Source organism: Hippichthys cyanospilos, chromosome 22, assembly GCF_059441005.1.
Source record: "Hippichthys cyanospilos isolate Australia breed blue-spotted pipefish chromosome 22, RoL_Hcya_1.0, whole genome shotgun sequence".
Lineage (NCBI taxonomy): Eukaryota > Metazoa > Chordata > Actinopteri > Syngnathiformes > Syngnathidae > Hippichthys > Hippichthys cyanospilos.
Genome location: NC_142390.1, coordinates 3,671,650 through 3,692,534, shown reverse-complemented (window position 1 = coordinate 3,692,534; position 20,885 = coordinate 3,671,650). Strand labels below are relative to the sequence as shown.

The 20,885-nt window shown below is 42.9% G+C and overlaps 2 protein-coding genes across 3 annotated transcripts; both read left to right on the top strand.

Annotated features, from left to right (window-relative positions):
• Nucleotides 1-2,113: 2,113 nt before the first annotated feature.
• On the top strand, nucleotides 2,114-2,701 carry LOC148405476 (small integral membrane protein 30). The gene is made up of 2 exons (XM_088406724.1): nucleotides 2,114-2,411; nucleotides 2,495-2,701. Exon 1 carries the CDS (start codon nucleotides 2,164-2,166, stop codon nucleotides 2,353-2,355), a length of 192 nt encoding a protein of 63 aa, XP_088262850.1. The 5' UTR covers nucleotides 2,114-2,163; the 3' UTR covers nucleotides 2,356-2,411; nucleotides 2,495-2,701.
• Nucleotides 2,702-4,038: 1,337 nt separating this feature from the next.
• Nucleotides 4,039-7,902, top strand: gpr85 (G protein-coupled receptor 85). Of its 2 annotated transcripts, none has more exons than XM_088406792.1 (2): nucleotides 4,039-4,403; nucleotides 4,881-7,902. In XM_088406792.1, the coding sequence occupies exon 2, from the start codon at nucleotides 5,027-5,029 to the stop codon at nucleotides 6,158-6,160; it is 1,134 nt and encodes a 377-aa protein (XP_088262918.1). In that variant the 5' UTR covers nucleotides 4,039-4,403; nucleotides 4,881-5,026; the 3' UTR covers nucleotides 6,161-7,902. The 2 variants fall into 2 exon arrangements, with proteins under 2 accessions (XP_088262918.1, XP_088262919.1); XM_088406793.1 differs by having other exon boundaries at nucleotides 4,041-4,171.
• The last annotated feature ends 12,983 nt before the right edge of the window (nucleotides 7,903-20,885 follow it).

Sequence of the window (20,885 nt, the reverse complement as noted above, 5' to 3'; positions counted from 1 at the left end):
TGCAATCTGTAATTACCAACAGTGCAATCAGCGGCCTCGTTAATTTTCCCTGACTGGCAGCGGCTGACGGCTCAATTGCATAGAATGCGCCGCTACGACTTCATAAGTAAATGGAACCGACGTCTCGGCGTAGGCTTTGGCCCCATCGGCTACACGCAAAAAAAGTGCAGATTCAACTTATTAGACTTGCGCTCGGATGCGCGGGTTGGCCGCGTCCCAATTTTAATGACCTGTTATTGATGAGGCAGAAGCTTGAGAACAGACAAACGAGAATGACGCCACCCCCCACGCCCCAAAATATTGCTTAATAGCTTCGTTACATCATAAAATTACTTGATACGAGGTACAGGAACACGGTGCTGCTAATATGACATAAATATTTTAGAACCATTTCAACAAGTAAACATTGTTTATTAGTATGTTCTATGGCTTTATTAAGATTCAAGAGTTTTGTTATCATATGTACAGTATTGTTTCATCACACAATGTCTGGAACGTATTTTGTATTGAACATATTTGTAAATAGGTTCAACGTGTTGACAAATTCCATGCTTATGTGTTATTTTGACACTTAATGGGCTTAAACCAGTTTATCAGAGAATCAGACGCCATCGGTTTTCGCACTATTGTTCACCCACAAGGCCTAATCGACAGATGGGCAATCAATTTTCAGGGGTGTGTTGCTGGAACAATTTTACTGCATGGAATGGAGCACTTAAAGTAACAATAACAATCCAAATCCATTACGGCTTCGCCTATAGAAATGTTTGACTGTAATTCTTCCCTACAGTTTCCTCATACTCTTTCTCATGCGATTGACAGGCTAAATCAAAAGGATGAATGGCACACTAATGGAAAAGCACTTTAAATCACAGCAGGTGGAATATGGGCTTTTACTTCCACCTTATGTGCTTAACATCTATCGGAACAAAAACGGCATACACCTGCGACTGCAACAATGCGTAAGTCACATGTATAGTCAGAACATACGCAAAAAATAAAAAAGGCATCTCCCGTCATATCGTAAAAATGCAAATGCTAGTTTTTAGCAGTCAATTTTGCATGCGTGTGTATATTGCGCATTTCCACCCAAGTGTGCGGCGCCGGTGATGAACCGACCACATGATTGCGTTCATCCTAGCAAGGCACAGGGGTGACATTTACACTATGAAATGAAATGGGATGAGCTATCAATCCCCCTTGCATATATTGCATACACACGCAAGGGCGTGAGTCACCGTGATGCGCTTTGCCGTCAGCTATATCTGATGCAGGATACGCGTTGGCGTGTAGACCGAGAAAACTTGATCACCTTGAGAAATAAAACGCGCCCCCCAAATAAAATGAGATGTTTGATTTTAACAGGATTTTTGCAGGCATTAGCAAATCCAATTGAATGATTTTTAACACTTTTCTTTTCAATTTAAGAGTAAATGAACAAGAACATGGAGCAACACCTTGCTAAATTGTGTTTTGGCGACTCCAATTCTGCGTTGCGCTGACTTAGGAGTAGTAGGCGGAAAAAATTTTCGTCATCGAAAAAAAAGTTGGGAACCAATCTCCTACAATGTCAAGAAAAACCAACACATTTTCATGCAAGGCTATTGTAATTTCATGACAATTTAGGTAGACAACAGCTGCACATTATTGCTCTGCTCAGGGTTACAGTCCCAGCAGATGCGCTCATATAATTCAGAGAGATTTAATGCCAATGTAGTTGCTCTTGAAGTAACTATCCAGATGGATGCTTACTACCTTGCTGTGCAACATGACAACTTCACACACTCATGAGTCACCGTGCAAATGCACTGAAAAAGAGAAGAAGTTGAATGGCTCTTGTTTGTGATTTTTTTTTCCAGAAAAAGAATGAATCTCTTCATTATCAATTGTTTGCTACAATTAGATTATAGTGAGATGCTCATCATGCTCATTCTAAAGGCAGAACAGCCTTAAATTACGGTTACATTTCTATTTCCACTCCCGGATTTTCTAAACAAACACCGGGATACGTTAAATTAATTAATTTTATATTATTCAACCATGTTTGTCACAAAAATATTACGTTGCAATTGGCTGACCACTGCCGGAAATCCCGCCCGTATCACGTGACTGACGCTATCTTACCCGGAAGTAAACAACTCTACAACCGGACCGTTCGAAAACATGACTCCAAAACAGAAAGTTTCACGCGTCGCGGCGGCGCTTACGTGTTTGACATTCCTCCAGACGATCCCTCCGGCGGCGGCGTACGATGCCGGGGACGCGGTGGCTCTTCTGCTGGGGACGATCGTCACCATGGTGGGCTTTTGCGCTTGTCTGGGCTGGTACGCACGGAAGCGGAACCGACTTCTATGAAGAGCAAAGAGTCACTTGTTAGGCGCGTCCGTCTCCTCACTCATCGAAACATTGCTGTGTGTACTTTCTCCACAAATATGGCTTTATGGGTGTTTTGGTGCAAAGTTTCTCTGAAATTGACCGAAAAACTCATGGGCAGGTGCGTGCATCTTGACCTGAAACGTCGAGGAGCAGACCCGGATGTCTTGAAGAAGGGACTTCAAATAAGTTGCACTGCTGTCAAAAAGGACCCAACACTGTTGTTGCCTCTTTACGAATGCTTGCATTCCTGTCGAAATCGCTTGTTTGATTCATTGTCTGCCCAATGCTATTGCCAAGTCCTGTCAAAATAAAAGAATCAAACTTTACAATCAAAACAACTTAGAATTGATTGCTTTTGCATCTTAATTTGTCATCTAAGGAAAGAACACACTTCAATGTCGCATCTTGTACCAAAAACGGAAGGAAACCTGCACAATTGTAGACATAAGGGAGAATGTGCATCAAGAATATGCACAGTGTAGAGACTACCTGTTTCTATTGTACGGCCAAAAACCCCAAACTAACTCTGAACATAAGCACAGACAATGCACCACAACTCCCTTTAAAAGTGTCATAAAATGAGAATGAAAAGGATCTTATTAAAAATGCCGCCAACGGTAGCACATTTCTTCGCAGAGCTACCATTGTCCCACACGCTTGCGACATGACGGCCGCATGCTTGAGAAAACCAATTCTATGAATTTGTCATGCTGCCCAGGACGAGAGAACAACAGCGAGCAAAGTGCTTGTCAATTATGCATTTACCGTACATGGGATGCCTTCTACCTCAAGTGAACTTGTCAGCCTGATTTAACCCACTTTGATGCTATAGCTACCAACACTATACTGCATGTGCAACATTTGAATTGAATGTTAATGCTAATATTGTTACCTGATGCCACTTTTTTAACCCTTGTCATGTATAGTATATATGCATATGTGCATGCTAAATATACAGATTACACTTATCGGTATATGAGTAAAATACTGTTGCTTCGTGTGTGTAAAATATTTTTTACACTGTACACGTGTCCCCCTTTACGTTTAACGTAAAGAAATATAGGCAACACATTACATGTACACACTACTAAGTACTAAAAAAGAATAGATAGATTGATAGAGTATATCATACTCTGTTGATAGCATGTACTTCTGTTGAATTCCACATTATTTATGAAAGCAGAAATTATTTTTGAAATCTGGCAATTTAAATCAAACATTAATGTTTCCGAGGCCTAAGTGTAAAATGAAATATTTTTCAATGTAATTATGTTGTGATGGATTTTGGAATATTCTGAAAATAAAACGAATTGACTCAAATATGTTTATGCCCACTTCAGTGGTCAACAAATATGGAGTGAAGGATTATTAATATACTGTGCCTTCATTCTAAAACCTAACCGAAAACGAGTTGCTCAGTATAAACAAAAATGACGCATAGGTAGTATAGATATATAGATATAAATGGTATCGATGACAGTATAATGTAAAAGCGCATATTAAAGTTATGGCTTGCGCATTGGATTGTGCATGGCAGCAGAGGCCCAACTGAGTGCATGAGAGCTGCTGCTGCTGCTGCTGCTGCTGCTGCTGCTGCTGCAACAAGAGACAGAACGCGTCTTGGATCACAAATAGGGATGCAGGGCGCATGCGCACTGCTCCCCGTTTACTGTATGATATTCGCCGTGGTGGAAAAAAAGGGGGGCAGGCAGGCAACAATCGGGATTTTTTCAAGCGGCGACAAAAACGACGAAATAATCTCCAGGGGATGTGAAAAACGGACCCTTACCAACAGGTACGCTTTGGAGCCATCGCCCCGTGATCGCCTCGTTTATTTTTTTATTTTTTCATTTTTTTTTTTTTGTCTTGTGTTTCCTGGAGGATTTTGAAATGATTCTGGTCTCGTCGACGCTGTGTTAGTGACAAAAAACACTGGGATTGTTTCACCGTCCTGCTTTGCTTCATGTGACGATCGAAGGAAGCTTTTCTTTTCTTTTTCTTTTTTTTTTTTAAGATATCAATGAACCGTAAGTACACCGCTCGACAAACGCGACATTCCTTTCCTTTCCATAAAATACGCAATTCTAAGACGTGGTGTTGTGATATTTGCTGCCGCTAATCAAGCATTTCTCGAGCGCGTTTTCGTGCAAATCGTGTCGAACGTGTGATCAGACTCGTCAAGCCAAAAAACACGAATACGCTTCATGCGACTTTATTTGCATCCGGGCTGTAGGGTGTGATCGTGAGCACCTTATTTTTATGTTATTTTTTTTATTTTTTCGGAGAGGAGCTTTAAAACGTCCTGCTCGCGTTTGCGTGGAAAAAAAAAACATGTTTTGAAATATTTCACTGCGTAGAAGGATGAAGGCGTGATTGAAATGAAACAAATGTGAGGCACTTGGATAGAATGTGACAAAACCTTGCAGTGGCTGATAGAGGGTGATTTTTTTTTTTTATTATTATTATTATTATTTTTTGTCTCGCTTGTGTTTGGCTTTCTTTAGGTACGGTGAGACAAAGGAACAAAGGATGCCTTAGAGGAGAGGTTGCCCACATGCCCGGAAAGCTCCTCAAAGGACACCAATGGATCTAACGCCTCCCCCCGCCGCCAGATCATGATCGTGGGCTGAAGCCATCCCCGCTTATCTTTATGATCCCTCCTCCATCTATGGCGAACTATAGCCATGCAGGGGACCACACCATCTTGCAGAACGTCTCTCCTCTCGCCACCTTCCTGAAACTGACCTCCCTGGGCTTCATCATCGGCGTGGGCGTGGTGGGGAACCTCCTGATCTCCATCCTGCTGGTGAAAGACAAGAGCCTGCACCGGGCGCCTTATTACTTCCTGCTGGACCTGTGCGCCTCCGACATCCTGCGCTCGGCCATCTGCTTCCCCTTCGTCTTCACCTCGGTCAAGAATGGCTCGGCGTGGAGCTACGGCACGCTGACGTGCAAGGTGATCGCCTTCCTGGGCGTGCTCTCCTGCTTCCACACGGCCTTCATGCTCTTCTGCGTTAGCGTCACCCGCTACCTGGCCATCGCCCACCACCGCTTCTACACCAAGAGGTTGACCTTCTGGACGTGCCTGGCCGTCATCTGCATGGTGTGGACGCTGTCGGTGGCCATGGCCTTCCCGCCCGTGCTGGACGTGGGCACCTACTCCTTCATCCAGGAGGAAGACCAGTGCACCTTCCAGCACCGCTCCTTTCGGGCCAACGACTCGCTGGGCTTCATGCTCCTGCTGGCGCTCATCCTGCTGGCCACGCAGCTGGTTTACCTCAAGCTCATCTTCTTCGTCCACGACCGGCGAAAAATGAAACCCGTCCAGTTCGTGCCGGCCGTCAGCCAGAACTGGACCTTCCACGGGCCCGGCGCCAGCGGCCAGGCGGCCGCCAACTGGCTGGCCGGCTTCGGCCGGGGCCCGACCCCGCCCACTCTGCTCGGCATCCGGCAGAACGGCAACGCGGCCGGCCGCAGGCGCCTCCTGGTCTTGGACGAGTTCAAAACGGAGAAGAGGATTAGTAGGATGTTCTACATCATGACCTTTTTCTTCCTGGCGCTCTGGGGGCCTTATCTGGTGGCGTGCTACTGGCGGGTGTTCGCCAGGGGGCCCGTGGTGCCCGCCGGCTACCTGACGGCCGCCGTCTGGATGAGTTTTGCCCAGGCCGGGGTCAACCCCTTCATCTGCATCTTCTCCAACAGGGAGCTGCGGCGCTGCTTCAGCACCACGCTCCTCTACTGCCGAAAATCCAGGTTACCGAGGGAACCCTACTGCGTTATATGAAGGTTTTTAACCCCGCCTCCTTTACCTTGGCTTGGCTTTTGCCCCCCGTCCGTCCCGGCGGGGGGCCTTGTACAGCTCTCTTTCGCCCTTTCTCTCTCTCTGCTCGCTTTTCTTCTCCCCGTCCCCCCTTTCCGGCGGCCCCAAAAGAAAAAGGGGGCCGGCGGAGTACGACGGGGCTCCGCGGTTCGCCCCTTGTTGTTTCACGGAAGGCCGCGCCAGCGCAGAGAAGCGAAAACCCAGACATTTGAAAATGTGATTTTCCTTCTTTTTTTTTCCCCGAGATGCATTATTCCATGAGGTGTGAAATACAAGAAAATGAAGAAGAAGAAAAAATACAAAGAAATGATACCTCTCAAGGAATCACTGGAAATGTTTTACAATTTTCAGAGTTGCACTACAGAAAAAAGAAGATGTAAAGATCTTGGTTGCGAAGAGACAACACTTTTTTTCCCTCCTTTTTCTCCAAACTAAACGATGAATGCTTTAATTTGCAACAGACTACACACAAAAATCGCTGTAAGTAAGGCAAACGTGTTGGAATTACAACATCTCCAGAGGATAAAATGGTTTTAATGTAAGTGGTCATTTTTTTTTTTTTCATTTACAAAGAGGCGGGACAAGTGGTGGGAGTTAATAAAGGGAAATTGTTGTTTTTTTTTTGGGGGGGGGGGGTCACTAGAATGGATCTCTTGTAGTTTTCGCCATACGTCCCCAATAGTGTCTGCCATGATTTCCTTTTCACCTTTTACAGCGGGGGCAAGAAAATGCTGATTTTTTTGTTTGTTTCTTTGAAAAGATGATTTTGGGAACAAACTTGTGCTAAAAAAAAAAAGACATTTGAAGATAAATGTGTCATCATATTCATGTACCCTCATATTGTTATCGATGCCACTCCGGGTGTTCTTGCCTTAATGGTTACGATGCTATTTGTCATCTTGGTTCATTCACTGCACTCCTGTCAAGTCATACCCTGGATGCGAGGGAAATTTATTTATCGTCCTCCTGAGAGCCAGCTTATTCGTTTGTGTCCACTGTAGTGGACGTTTTGTCTTGTGACTCAATGCTACCCTACTAAGTCCTGGTGTGCTCATTAGAGGACATCTTAGCCTGTCCGATGATGTCTCACGTGCTTGCGTAGGTCTTGCCGAGACAAAAAGGACACAATATTGGACACGATTAAGTAAGCTGGGCCTCTGAGAGTTATTATAATTTTTTTAATCACGTGAAGTGCATGTCCACTTTTTTTTTTTTTACAGTATTCCTTACCCGCCGCGTGCTCAGCACAGAAAATTAGCGTGTGCGTGTATGAGTGCAAACACTTCAAGACCAGAGCCTTAGTATGATATCTTGCACAATTTGTAAAAAAACAAAGAAACAAAACTAAACTAAAAAAAAAAAAAAAAGAAAAGAAAACGTCAAAAGACAAAAAAAGGGGGACATTTAAAGGCACACAGTCTTGTTTCTACTTTCCCTACATTTGCTCTCTATGGATTGTTTTCGATGATTATTTTTCTCTCTTCTCGCTCTCGTGGCCATTTTTTAAAAACAATTAATCTGTTCCTTTTTGTAAATTATAGATGGCGTGTAAGTATGTGAGTCTTTGAGTTACATTTTGGAGTCCCGAATGTGAGTACAGTTTCAGTTAGGATTGCATTTCGCTGAAAGTTAACCGTGTAACCTGTTGCTTTTTTTTCTTTTCTTTTTTTCAAAAATAATAATAATAAAAAAAAGAACGTTTCCAATTTGCAACATGGTTCATTTGAAACGGGGTATCATCTTCGATTTACATTGGGATGTGTTTCTGCAACTTGGATCTACATTTTGATGAATTACAGCTGGGCTTTCCCGTGATGTGTCATGTTAGTTACTTCTGGCCAGGTCATATGTCATATATATTTATTTATTTATTTTTTAAAGGCATTTCGTTAAGTGGAGTGCCAAGATGGGCCGGATTGCTTATGGCGGGCTTTGGAATATCCCGGTTCTTGGCGCGACCAGTCTCGCCTTTCAAGCTGGACCAAAAAAGTAGCACCGAGGACCCCACCAATTAGCAACCAAGGGCCTGCTTTACGTTGAGTTTTTGAAGCACGCAACAAAGGAAAGAGCAATTTTTCCAGTCTTTCAAATGTCCGCCGTTTTTTTTTCACCCCTGGTCACAAAAAAAAAAGCATCTCTTCATTTCGTTTCATCAGTTGAATGGCTAACATCTAATGGCTTTCTGTAAGTGTAATTAGAAGGGCAGTTGTGCTTTGTGCGGAAAGCCCGCCTGCCTGCCCGGAGTGGAACGGTGCCGACGAGATAAAGGACGGCTTTTTGTGTACATGCATCACCCCGCTTGGCATATTTGTTTGGATTGCATAAAGGCGCCATGGAAATACAACGTGCTTTTCAATCTCCACAGGGCATTTCTTTTATATTTCGTGACATGCTGAATATATATTTACTGTAGGGAACTGTGCTCCTGGGTAACAACAACATGCTATCGAGTTTGCTAATGTTGCAGTTGTTGTTATTCAAACGCTGTAAAAATAGGCTAATGCAAGTCAAAACGGGAGCGATGACTTTCTGGATTATTCGCTTCAATCAAAACAACTTTTGAACTCATTTTGACCCAACAATTGGGATTTAAAGAATAAGCAAAAATGGCGGCCCAATCTGGGTTATTCATTCAACCGCAATTGCTGGGTCAGATTGAATGAAACACAATCACACAAACACGCAGGAAAGCGCTGTTTTGGATGAAATGAATAACCCAAAATGTTGGGTCGAATCACACAAAGTAATATAACCCACAAAGTCTGGTCAAATGTGGGTTATTAATTGGGTCAAATGGGTAACCCACAAAACAAACGTCAAAAACACAATCGTTTGGGTTGTTTTGTAGAAAACAATCCAAATTCTTTGGGTAGTTTTGTTGTTTTGACCCAGAGTTTTTGGGTTATTCATTTCACCCACAACAACCTGTAAATTTGGGGTTTTCTTTTGGGTGTGTGGGAGCTGATTCCTTTTGGCTCAACTTTATGGGTGAAATGAAAAACCCCTCACCCTCAAAAACAACCCCAATCTTCTGGTTCTGATTCCAATAAACAACCCAATTTGGGGGATTTTTTTCCAACCCACTCCAAGTGAGTTTTGTGGGTGTGCCTGTTAACTCCGAATTTTGGATTATTCATGTATCCCAGTCTCCCCTCCCCCCATATTGGGTTATCTTGGAGATCATTGCTTTTAGAATGAAATAATGGCCATAAACATCAATCTTACCCAAGGTTGACAATTAAAGGCAAACAAATAACCATTTAAATTCGAGCTCAATGTGTAGAATGTGAGCACATGTCTGACACCTAACATTTTTGTTTGCTAATATGCCGCAACGATAATGAAGAACAGCATCACATTAGGCAAAGATGCACAACGACAGAAGGTCCAATCAAAAAGCTTGTAATGATCATTTGCTAGTTTGATTGCATCTGGGAAGAAAAGATGGAGAAGAGGAAGAAAAAAAAAACGCTGCATCATTTATTGTCAGACAAGCTATTACAGACCGAAGTGGCTTTGGAATACCAATGATGCCGACTCCTCTTCTTTCCGCTAATAGAAACGCATAGCCGTGCTTTAAATGATTAAACTGGTGTAGTAGGGGGTCTGGCTATTTCCTGGAGGAGTGGGTGGCTTGCTTTTTCTGTACAATCAACAAATAGAATGTAAACACTTGGCATTTATGGTCGGGCGTTGCTATGGTAACTAAAACAATTGTATGTACAGTGCCGGTCAAATATTTGGAAACACCTTTTTTTTTTTTATCCTTTATTTGCGCAGATAGCATTGTTGCACATCTTGGTATTTTCTCCATCATCTTTATGATTCGGATTGACTTTTACTTGATGGATCCGCTTTTTCAAGAGTTAAAAGGTTGAAGGTTTTTTTTGGCTATCATTTGAGTGTGTTTCCAAACGTCTGACTGGTGCTTTCCACTGTCTGGATGAAGCGATTACATTTTGAAGCCATTTTGTCAGCGCAAAAAAAAAAATCCCTGGTTTAACTGCTTTTCCAAGTGACTGTTTGTAAAATGCTGCCATTATGAGACGAAATCTCATGTTTGCTTTCTCTCAACGCAGAGGAACTCCAACGCTATATGTTTGGACAGTTGGCACAGCGGTTTTATAGCGATCTTCCAGGAGTGCGCCGTTTGTAATATTTTACGGCAAAGGAATTACGCAACATCATGGCGGATGTAGCTGTAGAAATGCTCACATAGGTTGGGGTAAATCCTCGCTGTTGGCCGGGGAGTAAACATGTCCTTGATGCTGCTAAGTCTCAGGATAAGTGATGGCGCCGGGGATCAAATGTGATTGGTGGCCGTGTGAATGCTTAAGCACATGTATGCCGAAGTTGGAATATGTCAGGGGACACCACTGGTGAGGCGTAATCCCCCCCGCCACCAACCAATGAGGATTACGCACGCTAGATTAAAGCGTCCCATGATAGCCACGGGTCCCGATGCACAATCAATGCCGTGGATGATTTCTATGTATTTATTTTTTGCGTGTCAAAATCTTTTGTCATCTCTAATCTGGGATTTAGGAACCAATCCCGGCAGTCGTTGTGATGAAAAGACAAAAAAAAAAAAAGTGGTGCATCCAAAGGTGAACGCAATTCATCGCTTGTACTTCCAAAATGGTCTATTTTCAAAGCAATTCAAAGGAATGGGTTTATCTTTTCAACAAAGGCAAGTCACATCAAAGGTAAAACAATAAAAGTAGGGAGCTGAAATTTCACCCAGACGGTGACAACAAATCAAAGTTCAAAATGGCACGATTGCATAGTTATCACATTACCACAAATAATGATCAAAATGCTCTATTTTTGTTCCCTTGGTTAAAAATTTAGGCTAAATATAAGAAAGAAAAATAACAGCCTTTTTCCCTTTATAATGCACATACTGTGCAGTATGAAATGGGAAAAAATGCCCATTGATCATCATCATAATATGCACAAATGTTTATTTACTCAATTTTTGGACGTATTGGTACAATGTGGGCTGAATGCAAAAAAATATGAAAATCAATATCCTGTGGCATTATGGGACAACAATGCGACGCTTTTGGCATTGCACAGTCCCTCAAGGATTTCCCAAGGTTGCCAAACACTTGAAAATAAATGGAAAGAGAAAAAAATAAGTACCTGGGATTGAATGTCTGGACTAATAAAAATATAAAAATATGTCTTTGGAATTGAATAAGTTAAGTATGATTTCAGCATATCATGAGGCTTCAGCCTATCTGTTTCCATATTTTATTTCCCGAAGTAAATCGTTTACTTCAAACGACAAGTGCTTAAATAATCTATTGCTTAGAAAAACGTACTAAAGTAGTCAATTACTTTAGTTGATTCGCTAACACACAGGTGTCAAACTCAAGGCTCGGGGGCCAGATGCAGCCCGCCACATCATTTCACGTGGCCCGCAAAATAATTGCAATTTTACCTTTATTAGCATTAGCATAAGCTAGGGGAAATCATTTGTTTTGTGTGCACGGTCAAAACCAAACTAGCATAAAAAGACTCCAATACAAAAATATTGAAAAGATGCAACGTCATGCATCTGTGGAGGGCATCTGCCATTGATGGAAAATGTTAAACGTGTACAAGACGGAGCTTAGTTACAACATGGCTGGTGCGAGAAAGCCCTCGTCATTTATTGACTTATTATCGCCTCGTGACTTGATTATTTCTCCCATATTCGCATCATTACAGCCGGGGAAGTTGTTTATACGGGTGATTTGTTCGCACTAATTCGGCTTGTTTTGATGAATCCGAGGGTTTTGGGAAGGGGGGCGGGGGGTAATCTACTTGTTTCTTCTTCCAGCCTATTCAGCACTCTTATCCTCCCCCAACCTCTATTTCTCATCCTCGTTTTATTTTTGGAAGCATCTCATTCTTATGAGTCAGGCCTCATCTCCTGCAGATCCCGGCTGCTGTTTGTGCGCCGAGAACGGAAGAAAGCGTGCTCGCTCTCTCGCCGAGACCGATAATTAATGGTTCGTGACCGTTAATGTTATGGATAGATGGCAGGTAGCGGATTGATGTGCCGCTTGGAAAAGACGACAAGTGGCAATTCCTCACTTGCGGCGTGCAAAGCTCGCGCTGGCCGACGCATAGCGGCGTGATGCAAACACATTTTTGCCTTTATCAATCAGTCGCAGTCGTACAGCTAGTTGTGATTGATGACTTCTGTATTCATTATTCATTCACGGGCTTATGCATATTAGTGTGTTTGCATTGCGGTGGCATTTCTATCAAGCATTTCCTTATGACTTTGATGCACACATAACACACATGCGCACACACACGATATATATATATATATATATATATATATATATATATATATATATATATTAGTATTAAAGGAGAAGACTGGTGGCCGTGCACAGCGAGTACTTTGCACGGCGCGAATACATCTTTCAAACAATCACATTGCCGCTCTGCAATTACGCATTTATGGCATTGCAAGTGCTTCCGGAGCTGTGCACGCATAGCCAATTATCCGCTTAGTATTCCATCCACTCTGGGCCTCCTGACCTAAAAATTGTGCAGAGAAAAGACACTTTCATAAGCCATTTGTTATTTTAATGAAGAAAAGCGCACTTCATTCCATTGTCTTTCACCTTTTTTTCTCCCTGGTCATCTGTGGGAAAATTCACTGACACAAACACGATCGATCTTGATTTCTCTTCACACGAGATCTCATTTTATACTCCTTTACGAAGTGACGAGGGGCTATGCTATGCTGCGCATGGATGGCTTGAATATAAACTTCCTACAAATTTCATAATTTGAACAATGAGGTGCTTCATGTGCATAAAATCAGTTTGAGAACAGTTCGTAAAATCCTAGCAAGAACGTCGCGTTTTTACGACGACCTCCGTCGCTTGGCTGCTAAATGCTATGGCGTGTCACTGATATGATTACAGGCTGATAGGGTCTCTCCGTGGCTTATCAGAGAAGAGGTTGCCCTTCTGATGGGACGTCGGAGCAAATCATTTTTCCACACGATTCACTTGAGGAACATTTTCTTCCAGTTTTTGTTTGAAAGTTAACTGTGCCAAATAGGGGCAATGGCGCTCTTTGCTCATGCTGTTGCCTAGCAACAACCAGAAAGGCAGTTTGATGAAGCCTGCCATTTTTTTTTTCCAACAGAAATGTGAAATATTTTTATCTTCAAAGCCTGCACAAAAATTCCATAGGGAAATGCACGACGGTAACGTTTTTATAAAACAAAAGAGGTCAGTGTGATGGATTCCTCTTTTGACGTGTTAAATTCTGATTGTGTAGCACGCAAACTTTTACCAAGATTGTTATCAAAGTTTTTAAATGACCTAAATGGAATATCCACAAGAAGAAATTTGGAGCAGTACAAATATAATCAGTAATTTTTCACGCTCGGGTTATTCGCTTGTAAATCTGTCGCATGACTTTATCGGAAGAAGTGAATAACAATTAAAATTTCAGCCCATCACAAAGTAATTGTTTAATTAAAATGGCAAGTGCACTGCCTCGCCTCGTTGAATCAGACATTTTCAGATTTCAATTCTCATTGTATTCAATTATTTGCAATAACGTAACAAGACCAATTTGCCTTCCATTGCGTGTGTGTGTGTTTCTCTCTGGCACAACGTACTTGCTCAATTCTGAGGTGTCAGCAAAGTTGTTCTTTGGATCTTTTTTTTGTGTCTGTTTAATTCTCTGCAGTTGTAATTATGTTTCTTTGAATTTTTTAATTTTTCTCAATTAGATAGATAGATAGATAGATAGATAGATAGATAGATAGATAGATAGATAGATAGATAGATAGATAGATAGATAGATAGATAGATAGATAGATAGATAGATAGATAGATAGATAGATAGATAGATAGATAGATAGATAGAACGTCTATAACGTTGGACATATTACTCTTCAGTATGTGGCGAAATCAAATTGACTTGACATGGTTGAACTCAAATGATTCAATACAGCTGCAGGCAGGTAGTCTGTGATTTCCCGCCGCCATGTCTGTGATTGCGTTGAACTCTTTACCCTTGCGCATCACAGAACTTAGATGCCGCCTGCGGGCTCCGCAAAGAACCAAACAACCTGCGCCATTATTTACATTCCTGAGCCCGTCTCCAGCCCCATCCATCCGGTTCAAAGGGGAAGCCGTTTGATAGCCGAGCGGAGGCCCCCCGTCTGTTCCCGCCCTGACCGCAAACACGCAGGTTACAGTGTCCCTGTCTGTCTTATCTCCCGCAGCACCGGCTCGGCTTCAAGACCCACAGCTCCGGCCCCGGCTTGCGTTGGAGATAAAGCCCAAAATAGAGCACTCTCGCTGACAGCAAGGCTTCGCTAGATAAGACTGTTGTGTCCGCGGCTTGGAGCTAGAAACGGGAGGGGGAAAGGACGTCGTTCATAAGAAAGGGACCAAAATCCTGCAAAGTTGCAAACATAAGGATGCAAAAATCGGTCCTCTTCTTGTTTCTCACAGTTAAGGTTATCGATCGCGTTCCCTGACCCGTGTCGGTGGAGCCCCTGCCAATTTGGTGGCCGTGGCTCGCGGCGATATCAAACGGCGGCGCACCTGCGTGTGTCCGTGCCTCAGAATGTCAATGAACAAGCCGCCCGCGGCACATTATTCCGCCTGTGTCGCCGGGACGAAAGTGCACGTGAAAAGGTTTTCCCAGCGCTGGCATGCGGAAGGCAATCAATAAGTGTGTGTCTTAGTAAATAAGATCATGCAGACAAGAGGCAGTCGTCAGCAGCGGCGTCCCGACGTAAGCCCCCGCCCGCTTAGTTCATTCTCCATTAGACGATGCCCGGCGGTAATTGAATTGGCCTGTACAAGCTCGGGCCCGGCCTTCTCGTTTTCGCCTTTGACAGCATACATCAAGCTCTGGTAACTTAATACCCCAGAGCCACCGAATGAGACGTAACGTTGCGGTTAAACATCGTGGACGAGGATGGATGCCAGAGCCTAAGCCAAATAAGCAACTCTGGGGGCGATGGGATCTAACGTGCGGCACCAATCCCGCCGGGTTATTTGGCAGCAGATAAGCCAGTTGCGGCGATAAGATCCGAGCTAATTAGCCGTTCCGAGCTAATCGATGACTGGGACGCAGCTGAGTGCGGGCAAAACGGGAACGAAACACACAGAAAACATTAAGTTCTTTTCTCATCTCGCGTTTACAGAAAGGTGGTGCTTGGCTAGTGGATCTGCCTCATAGTTGAGTGACACCGGGTTAAAAATACTTGTTCTGGTCTTCCTGTGTCAACTTTGAAACTTTCTCCCATATACTGAAGGCATGCTCATGTTAAAGCTTAGGTGAGGAGTCTAAAGTCAGAATGCATCGGTTTTGGAAACACGAGACATGAGACACACTAATCTTTGTATTAGTAGATATATAGTAGATTTATATCAACGCAATCGGTCTATTAAACATTTAAAACACACAGAGGTGATCTGAAAGCAGTAGTTTGCATCCAAGTTCATCTGAGATGAAACCATGCAATGTTTAGTTTCCTTTCCTGTACGAAGTGCCCGTGCACTTGTAGTTGGCTATGTCCAATGCCAGCTGAGTTGGAAAACATGGGATTGCGTTGTCGGGAGAAAGCCTGATGAAGTATTCAGACCCCAACCCACGCCGTCCTCATTCTCCGCCAAAGTACGTCAACGACTTCAGTGTTATTTTTGCAAATGCGCAGCACCTCTTGTTCCACTCTAAGAGCTTTTAAATTATGTAAAAGGAACGTCTGCAGCTAATGAGCACACCAAAGTCCTGCAAGTGTACGACCCGACGATCAAGCAAGAACAACAAACACTGCTGCCCCACCGCGCAAAGCGGGGAGAGTCATTTCCGAGTGTCTTCCCACGACAATAACAGCAACGGGTGCGTGCGGCCGTAATGCCATGTGACGCGGGCAGTCAAGCGAGTCGGAGCGCTTGAAAGAAGAAAAAAAAGCTACACTTAAAGAGACTGAACCAAATGGACGCCCAGGTCCGAACCGGCTCCGTTGAAAAGGCCCATGAAAGGACAAACGAGGAACCGTTAACCACGTGGGCATGAAAATTTGGACGGCGCTTGGAAACGTTCATTGGATTCATTCCTCTCATTTGATCCAATGCTACCTGAGCTTGTCGAGAGAGCCAGCCAAAGGCAGATTAATGCAGAGCACCACAAGGGAACGCGGCTAATGCCGGAAAATCTCTTGGTCGGCGAAGCAGCTCTGGCTGAGAAAACTGTTTCAGTCTGTTCAGACGGCAAGGAGATGAAGACGCAATCGGAAAACAAAAATGGAGTTAGCCTGCAGTTACATGAACAGATGGAATTTGCAATGAAGAAATGATTTCTTGAGGAAAGAGTTTGTCTCTCCGCGTCCTTAATCTCGGAGCAAAGCAAGAAAGAATGAAAAGATGGCGACGCAAGAATCCCACGAGGCCTCCCGCCAAAGTAGTCTCCAGTTTTGGTTCACAAGCAACAATTTATACACTCCCAATGGATGTTAGCTTCAATACGTCAACGCTCAAAGTATGTTGTTCTAAAATGGTCTCCTATTAAAGTCGTTCCTTGTTTAGGGTCAAAGGTGATCTATAGCCTTTCCGTGGTGACTTCTGGCGAGAGGTAGGGTACAACCTGAATGCCAGCCAATTACCGCAGGGTCAAAGTAGCCCAAATAGATGAAATAGCTCACCAAATACTAGGCTACGAAAAGGGAATTCAAGTTCCTCGAGAGTCAATGTCTCCACTCACAACACACCTTATTCAAATCATCAGGTCATCAGCAAGCTCTGTGGAAGTCTGATAAAGAGCCTGGTCATTTGAATCAATTATCAATGCTTTAATGAAAAGAAAAACCTTAGCGCATTCCCTTCAATCTCTTAATTATCATAATAAGGTCAACAAGCTGATAACAAAAAACACTAAACCCACACTACAATGCCTAGTGCATATATATATATATATATATATATATATATATATATATATATATATATATACATATGTTAACACATGTTTGTTCAAGGTTGCCAGATGTCACCAAAAGGGTCCCAGGGGTCGCAAAAACGACGCCGGACGTTTGCCTGAATTGCTCTTGTCGGCAGGAACTTTTGAACTTGTTCAAATATCAGGCAACCTCAAACAAACCCTGAGAAGATCAACAGCGGATCCTCGCCTGCGTTCGTTCAACCCCCCAGTGGGCTAGGGCTTTAAATAACGAAACCAGGAGTTTCAAACTCAGAATCTTGTGCTTGTAGCCACTCATTTATTTTTCCATTCCACATCGCCGATCCATCTTTGCTTTCTGTCATTCCTTATTCCCAAACCGCCCTTTTGTTTACCTCCATTTATCTCTCATCATGGCCGCCATCCATTTCAGGTAACGGACCGAGTGCCGCATTGGATCCGGCTATGGAGGAGCCAACTGCCGTAGGTGTCTTGAGTGGGCGCCGCTCGAACGGATTGGGAGAAGACGGCCCAGAATAACACATTTTGTCACCGCTGGCTTTGTCTTCCTATTTCATGTTGGCTGTCAGTCAACACCCCAAAGCGCGAAGATTATTTCAAGAAGACTACTTGATAAATCCAATACGGTTTTTTACGGCGCTCGATCATACCTGCACGAAAAAGGCCCTTTGAAATAATCAGTGTGCTGTGCTCCAACCCGTAGATATGTAAAAAAACAAAACAAAAAACATAATAAACAAGGCATTTTTATTACCGAATATCACAAAGTCTCCCTTCATATGTTTCTTTTCCCCCACCTACGAGTTCACACTTGCGCATAACAATCTGTTGTGTATCACGGATAAGCCGTTGGCTTAAGCGTTGGATAGAGGTAAAAAAGTGAGAAATTTGAAAAAGATGTGAACAAAAGAAGAAGGACACATGCTGTGTTCGCACACAGCACCAAACACCTTATGAATAAAAATTGTATATCAAAAAAATACTACCTTTACAAAGCTGTCTAGAATAGCACTCAATAGGATAAACCCAAGAAGTTCATTGAATTAATATTCACAATATAAAGATTTTTGTTTAAATACGAAATACTCCTTTATCAAGAAAAAAATGGAAATGCTTATTTAAAAGGGATGTTTGTTATTTGTTTTTATTTCATATTTGTCTTCAAGACATACTAGTATTACGAAGAAGATGTTATCAGAAGATTAGAAGTGGGACATTAAAAGGGATGGAACAACAATTATTTTCAATACTCTGGACTGGATTGTGAAAAAAAACATGTTCTTTTATATTTCTTTCATACTATTTAAATGTGTGTGAGGCACAAAGTCCAAAATTTAACTCGCAAACTGCTTCTTTCCAGTCATGCTATGATATTTTTATCTTTCATTGAATATCCATGCTGTCTACTAAGCTTCAAAATCCTATTTTAGTGAAAATTGAAATGCACACACAAAAAAACTCTTTGAACATGAATGGTAGGTTTCAGTACATTGCATCACACACTGTTTTCACTTCCTCGTGCTCTAATTGTGCTCCCCTTGGACTTTCACGGTGCCCCATCATTGTGTGACTGAGGAGTTAAATGGTTGCTAAAAAAAAAAATATCTGTGTGGGAGATACCTGGGAAGTAAATGCACATGCACCATAACTGGCTGGTACTGAATTATGGATGTACATAAAGATGCATGTAAACGGTTGCTTTGCTCTACAGGGGCTGCTCCTTACACAGTGAGAGAAACACGCTTGCCATCAGGAACCCGCTGATGTGACGACCGAAGCCAAAGTCGAATGGAATACCTATCCGCGTTCTCTCACCGATGCACTCTTAATTGAGTCAACCGCAGTTATAACATTTACATGATCCTCTCCATTTTAGTAATATTCCCGTGTGTGTGAACAAGAACTCGGACGTAGGTTCAGTCAGTTCGCTTCTTTTATTGAAAATAATGCCATAATAAGCTTAGCTAATACGAGCTGCTCAATCTTCCCTAAATGGTGCAGAGTAAAAATATACTGTACATATATTTTTAAGTTACCATTTAAAAGACGCACCCATTCTTTTGGGGGGAAAAAAGGGCATCTCATAATTGGGGAATTACAGTAATTAAAGCGGTGAGAATACTTTTTCCTGCTAACGATTTAAAAAGTTTGTGTCGACATATTTGCATGCATATTTTCTGCTGTCACAGTTTCAGCGACATATGGGAGTTTGCAGGTTTGTCTGGACGCCGCGTGGGGAAGGAGGGGGCCAGTCACAAGGCCAGACACCTGCTTTCCCCAACAAAAATGAATTATGAATTGCTGCCAAGCACGCGTTATACACCGCACAGCTGACAGCGGAGGCCGAGGCCAAAGAGCTACGGAATAAACAAGAAGACATCCGACATAAGAAAGCATGAAGGTTATGAGTCCTTGTTAACTTTAATGGACTTCCGTTGACTGCAGAATGGAATCCTAATAGGCTTTTGTGCTTGGCGAATTCAAAACTCAATTAAAATAGCCGGCCAGAGCTATTTAAGCGTGATGAAATATTCAGTGTTTATAGAGGCTTCACTGTATGTTTAGGCAACATTAAATCTAAAAGAGGAGCTTGTTCTTTTAATATATCATGAGTCGTGCGTGCTAAACGCGGCCTTTTCTCATCAGTCTTCATCAATGCGATTGCATGCTTACACAAAGTAGAAGAGGGAAAAAGGCAGAAAGATAAATGTGGGTACTAATTTATTGCTTTAGTTTTCCTTTTCAAACTGAGCGCAAAGTAATCGGAACATGAAACAGGGCTATATTGTGTAACAGTGACTCTTAAACATTTTATGTTGTTAAATTTTATATGAATACATATTGCCATGAGTGATGCCGTTTTTGAGCAAAAACAAAACGTTAACTTTTGGTGTCGTGGGGAAAAAATCCGCTCGGAGATATCTAAAAATATACTTTGATCCTTCGCAGGAACAGTGATGTTTCTTTTCTAACTGAGAGCAAATTAATTGGAAGAAGAAACAAACTATATTGTTTTTATGAACGCGCATCGTCGCCAGTGACTCAATTTTGGGCAGACGAGTTTTGGTAGCTCAAAAGTTTAAGAAATCAGATTGCGTAATCTTTTTTCTTTTGAAAAATGCTTTGCCGAGAACCACTGTTCGAATAGAAAAAGATTTTCCTTGCAGCAGATCTGCGGTAAATCCAGCAGAATGTCTGATGAATGATGATACATTGGCTCCATCCTTGGGGGTCATGAACAATCACCATGTGACAGCTGCCCGCGAGAAAAGTGGATTACACGAGAGGTTTTATCTCCAAGTCTCTCTCGCCCGCTTTTTCCTCTGACAAGCTCGCCCCCCCCATCAGCGAGTTTCCCCTCAGTCTTGTAAAATTTGCCGCGGCTCCTTCCTGTAAATATCATCATTCACACCTGAAGGTCACCGCTTTGGCACTGTCTCCTCGGAGCACGTCAGGAGAAGAGACACCGGCTCAAAATAACATTAGCATTTCATCATTAAGTCTATTATATGCGTCCCAGACGTCAATTTGCATAGCGCGTCACGCCCGGCCGAAGGGCGGCGGCCTGTCTTGCGTGTCTCCCCTAGTTTTTGTCCAAAGACAGGAAAGACTTGACAGGAGGTGTGAATTTTCCACACATGATTAATTTAGCTCTTCCTGTGGCGGCGGCACGTCACCAACGTTTGCCGTCCCTGTGATGCCGCGACGGAAAACCGGACTGGCAGCG

Excerpts from the sequence above, each read along its gene's own strand:
- gpr85 (XM_088406792.1), top strand. The coding sequence starts at position 5,027 with ATGATCCCTCCTCCATCTATGGCGAACTATAGCCATGCAGGGGACCAC.
- LOC148405476 (XM_088406724.1), top strand. The coding sequence starts at position 2,164 with ATGACTCCAAAACAGAAAGTTTCACGCGTCGCGGCGGCGCTTACGTGT.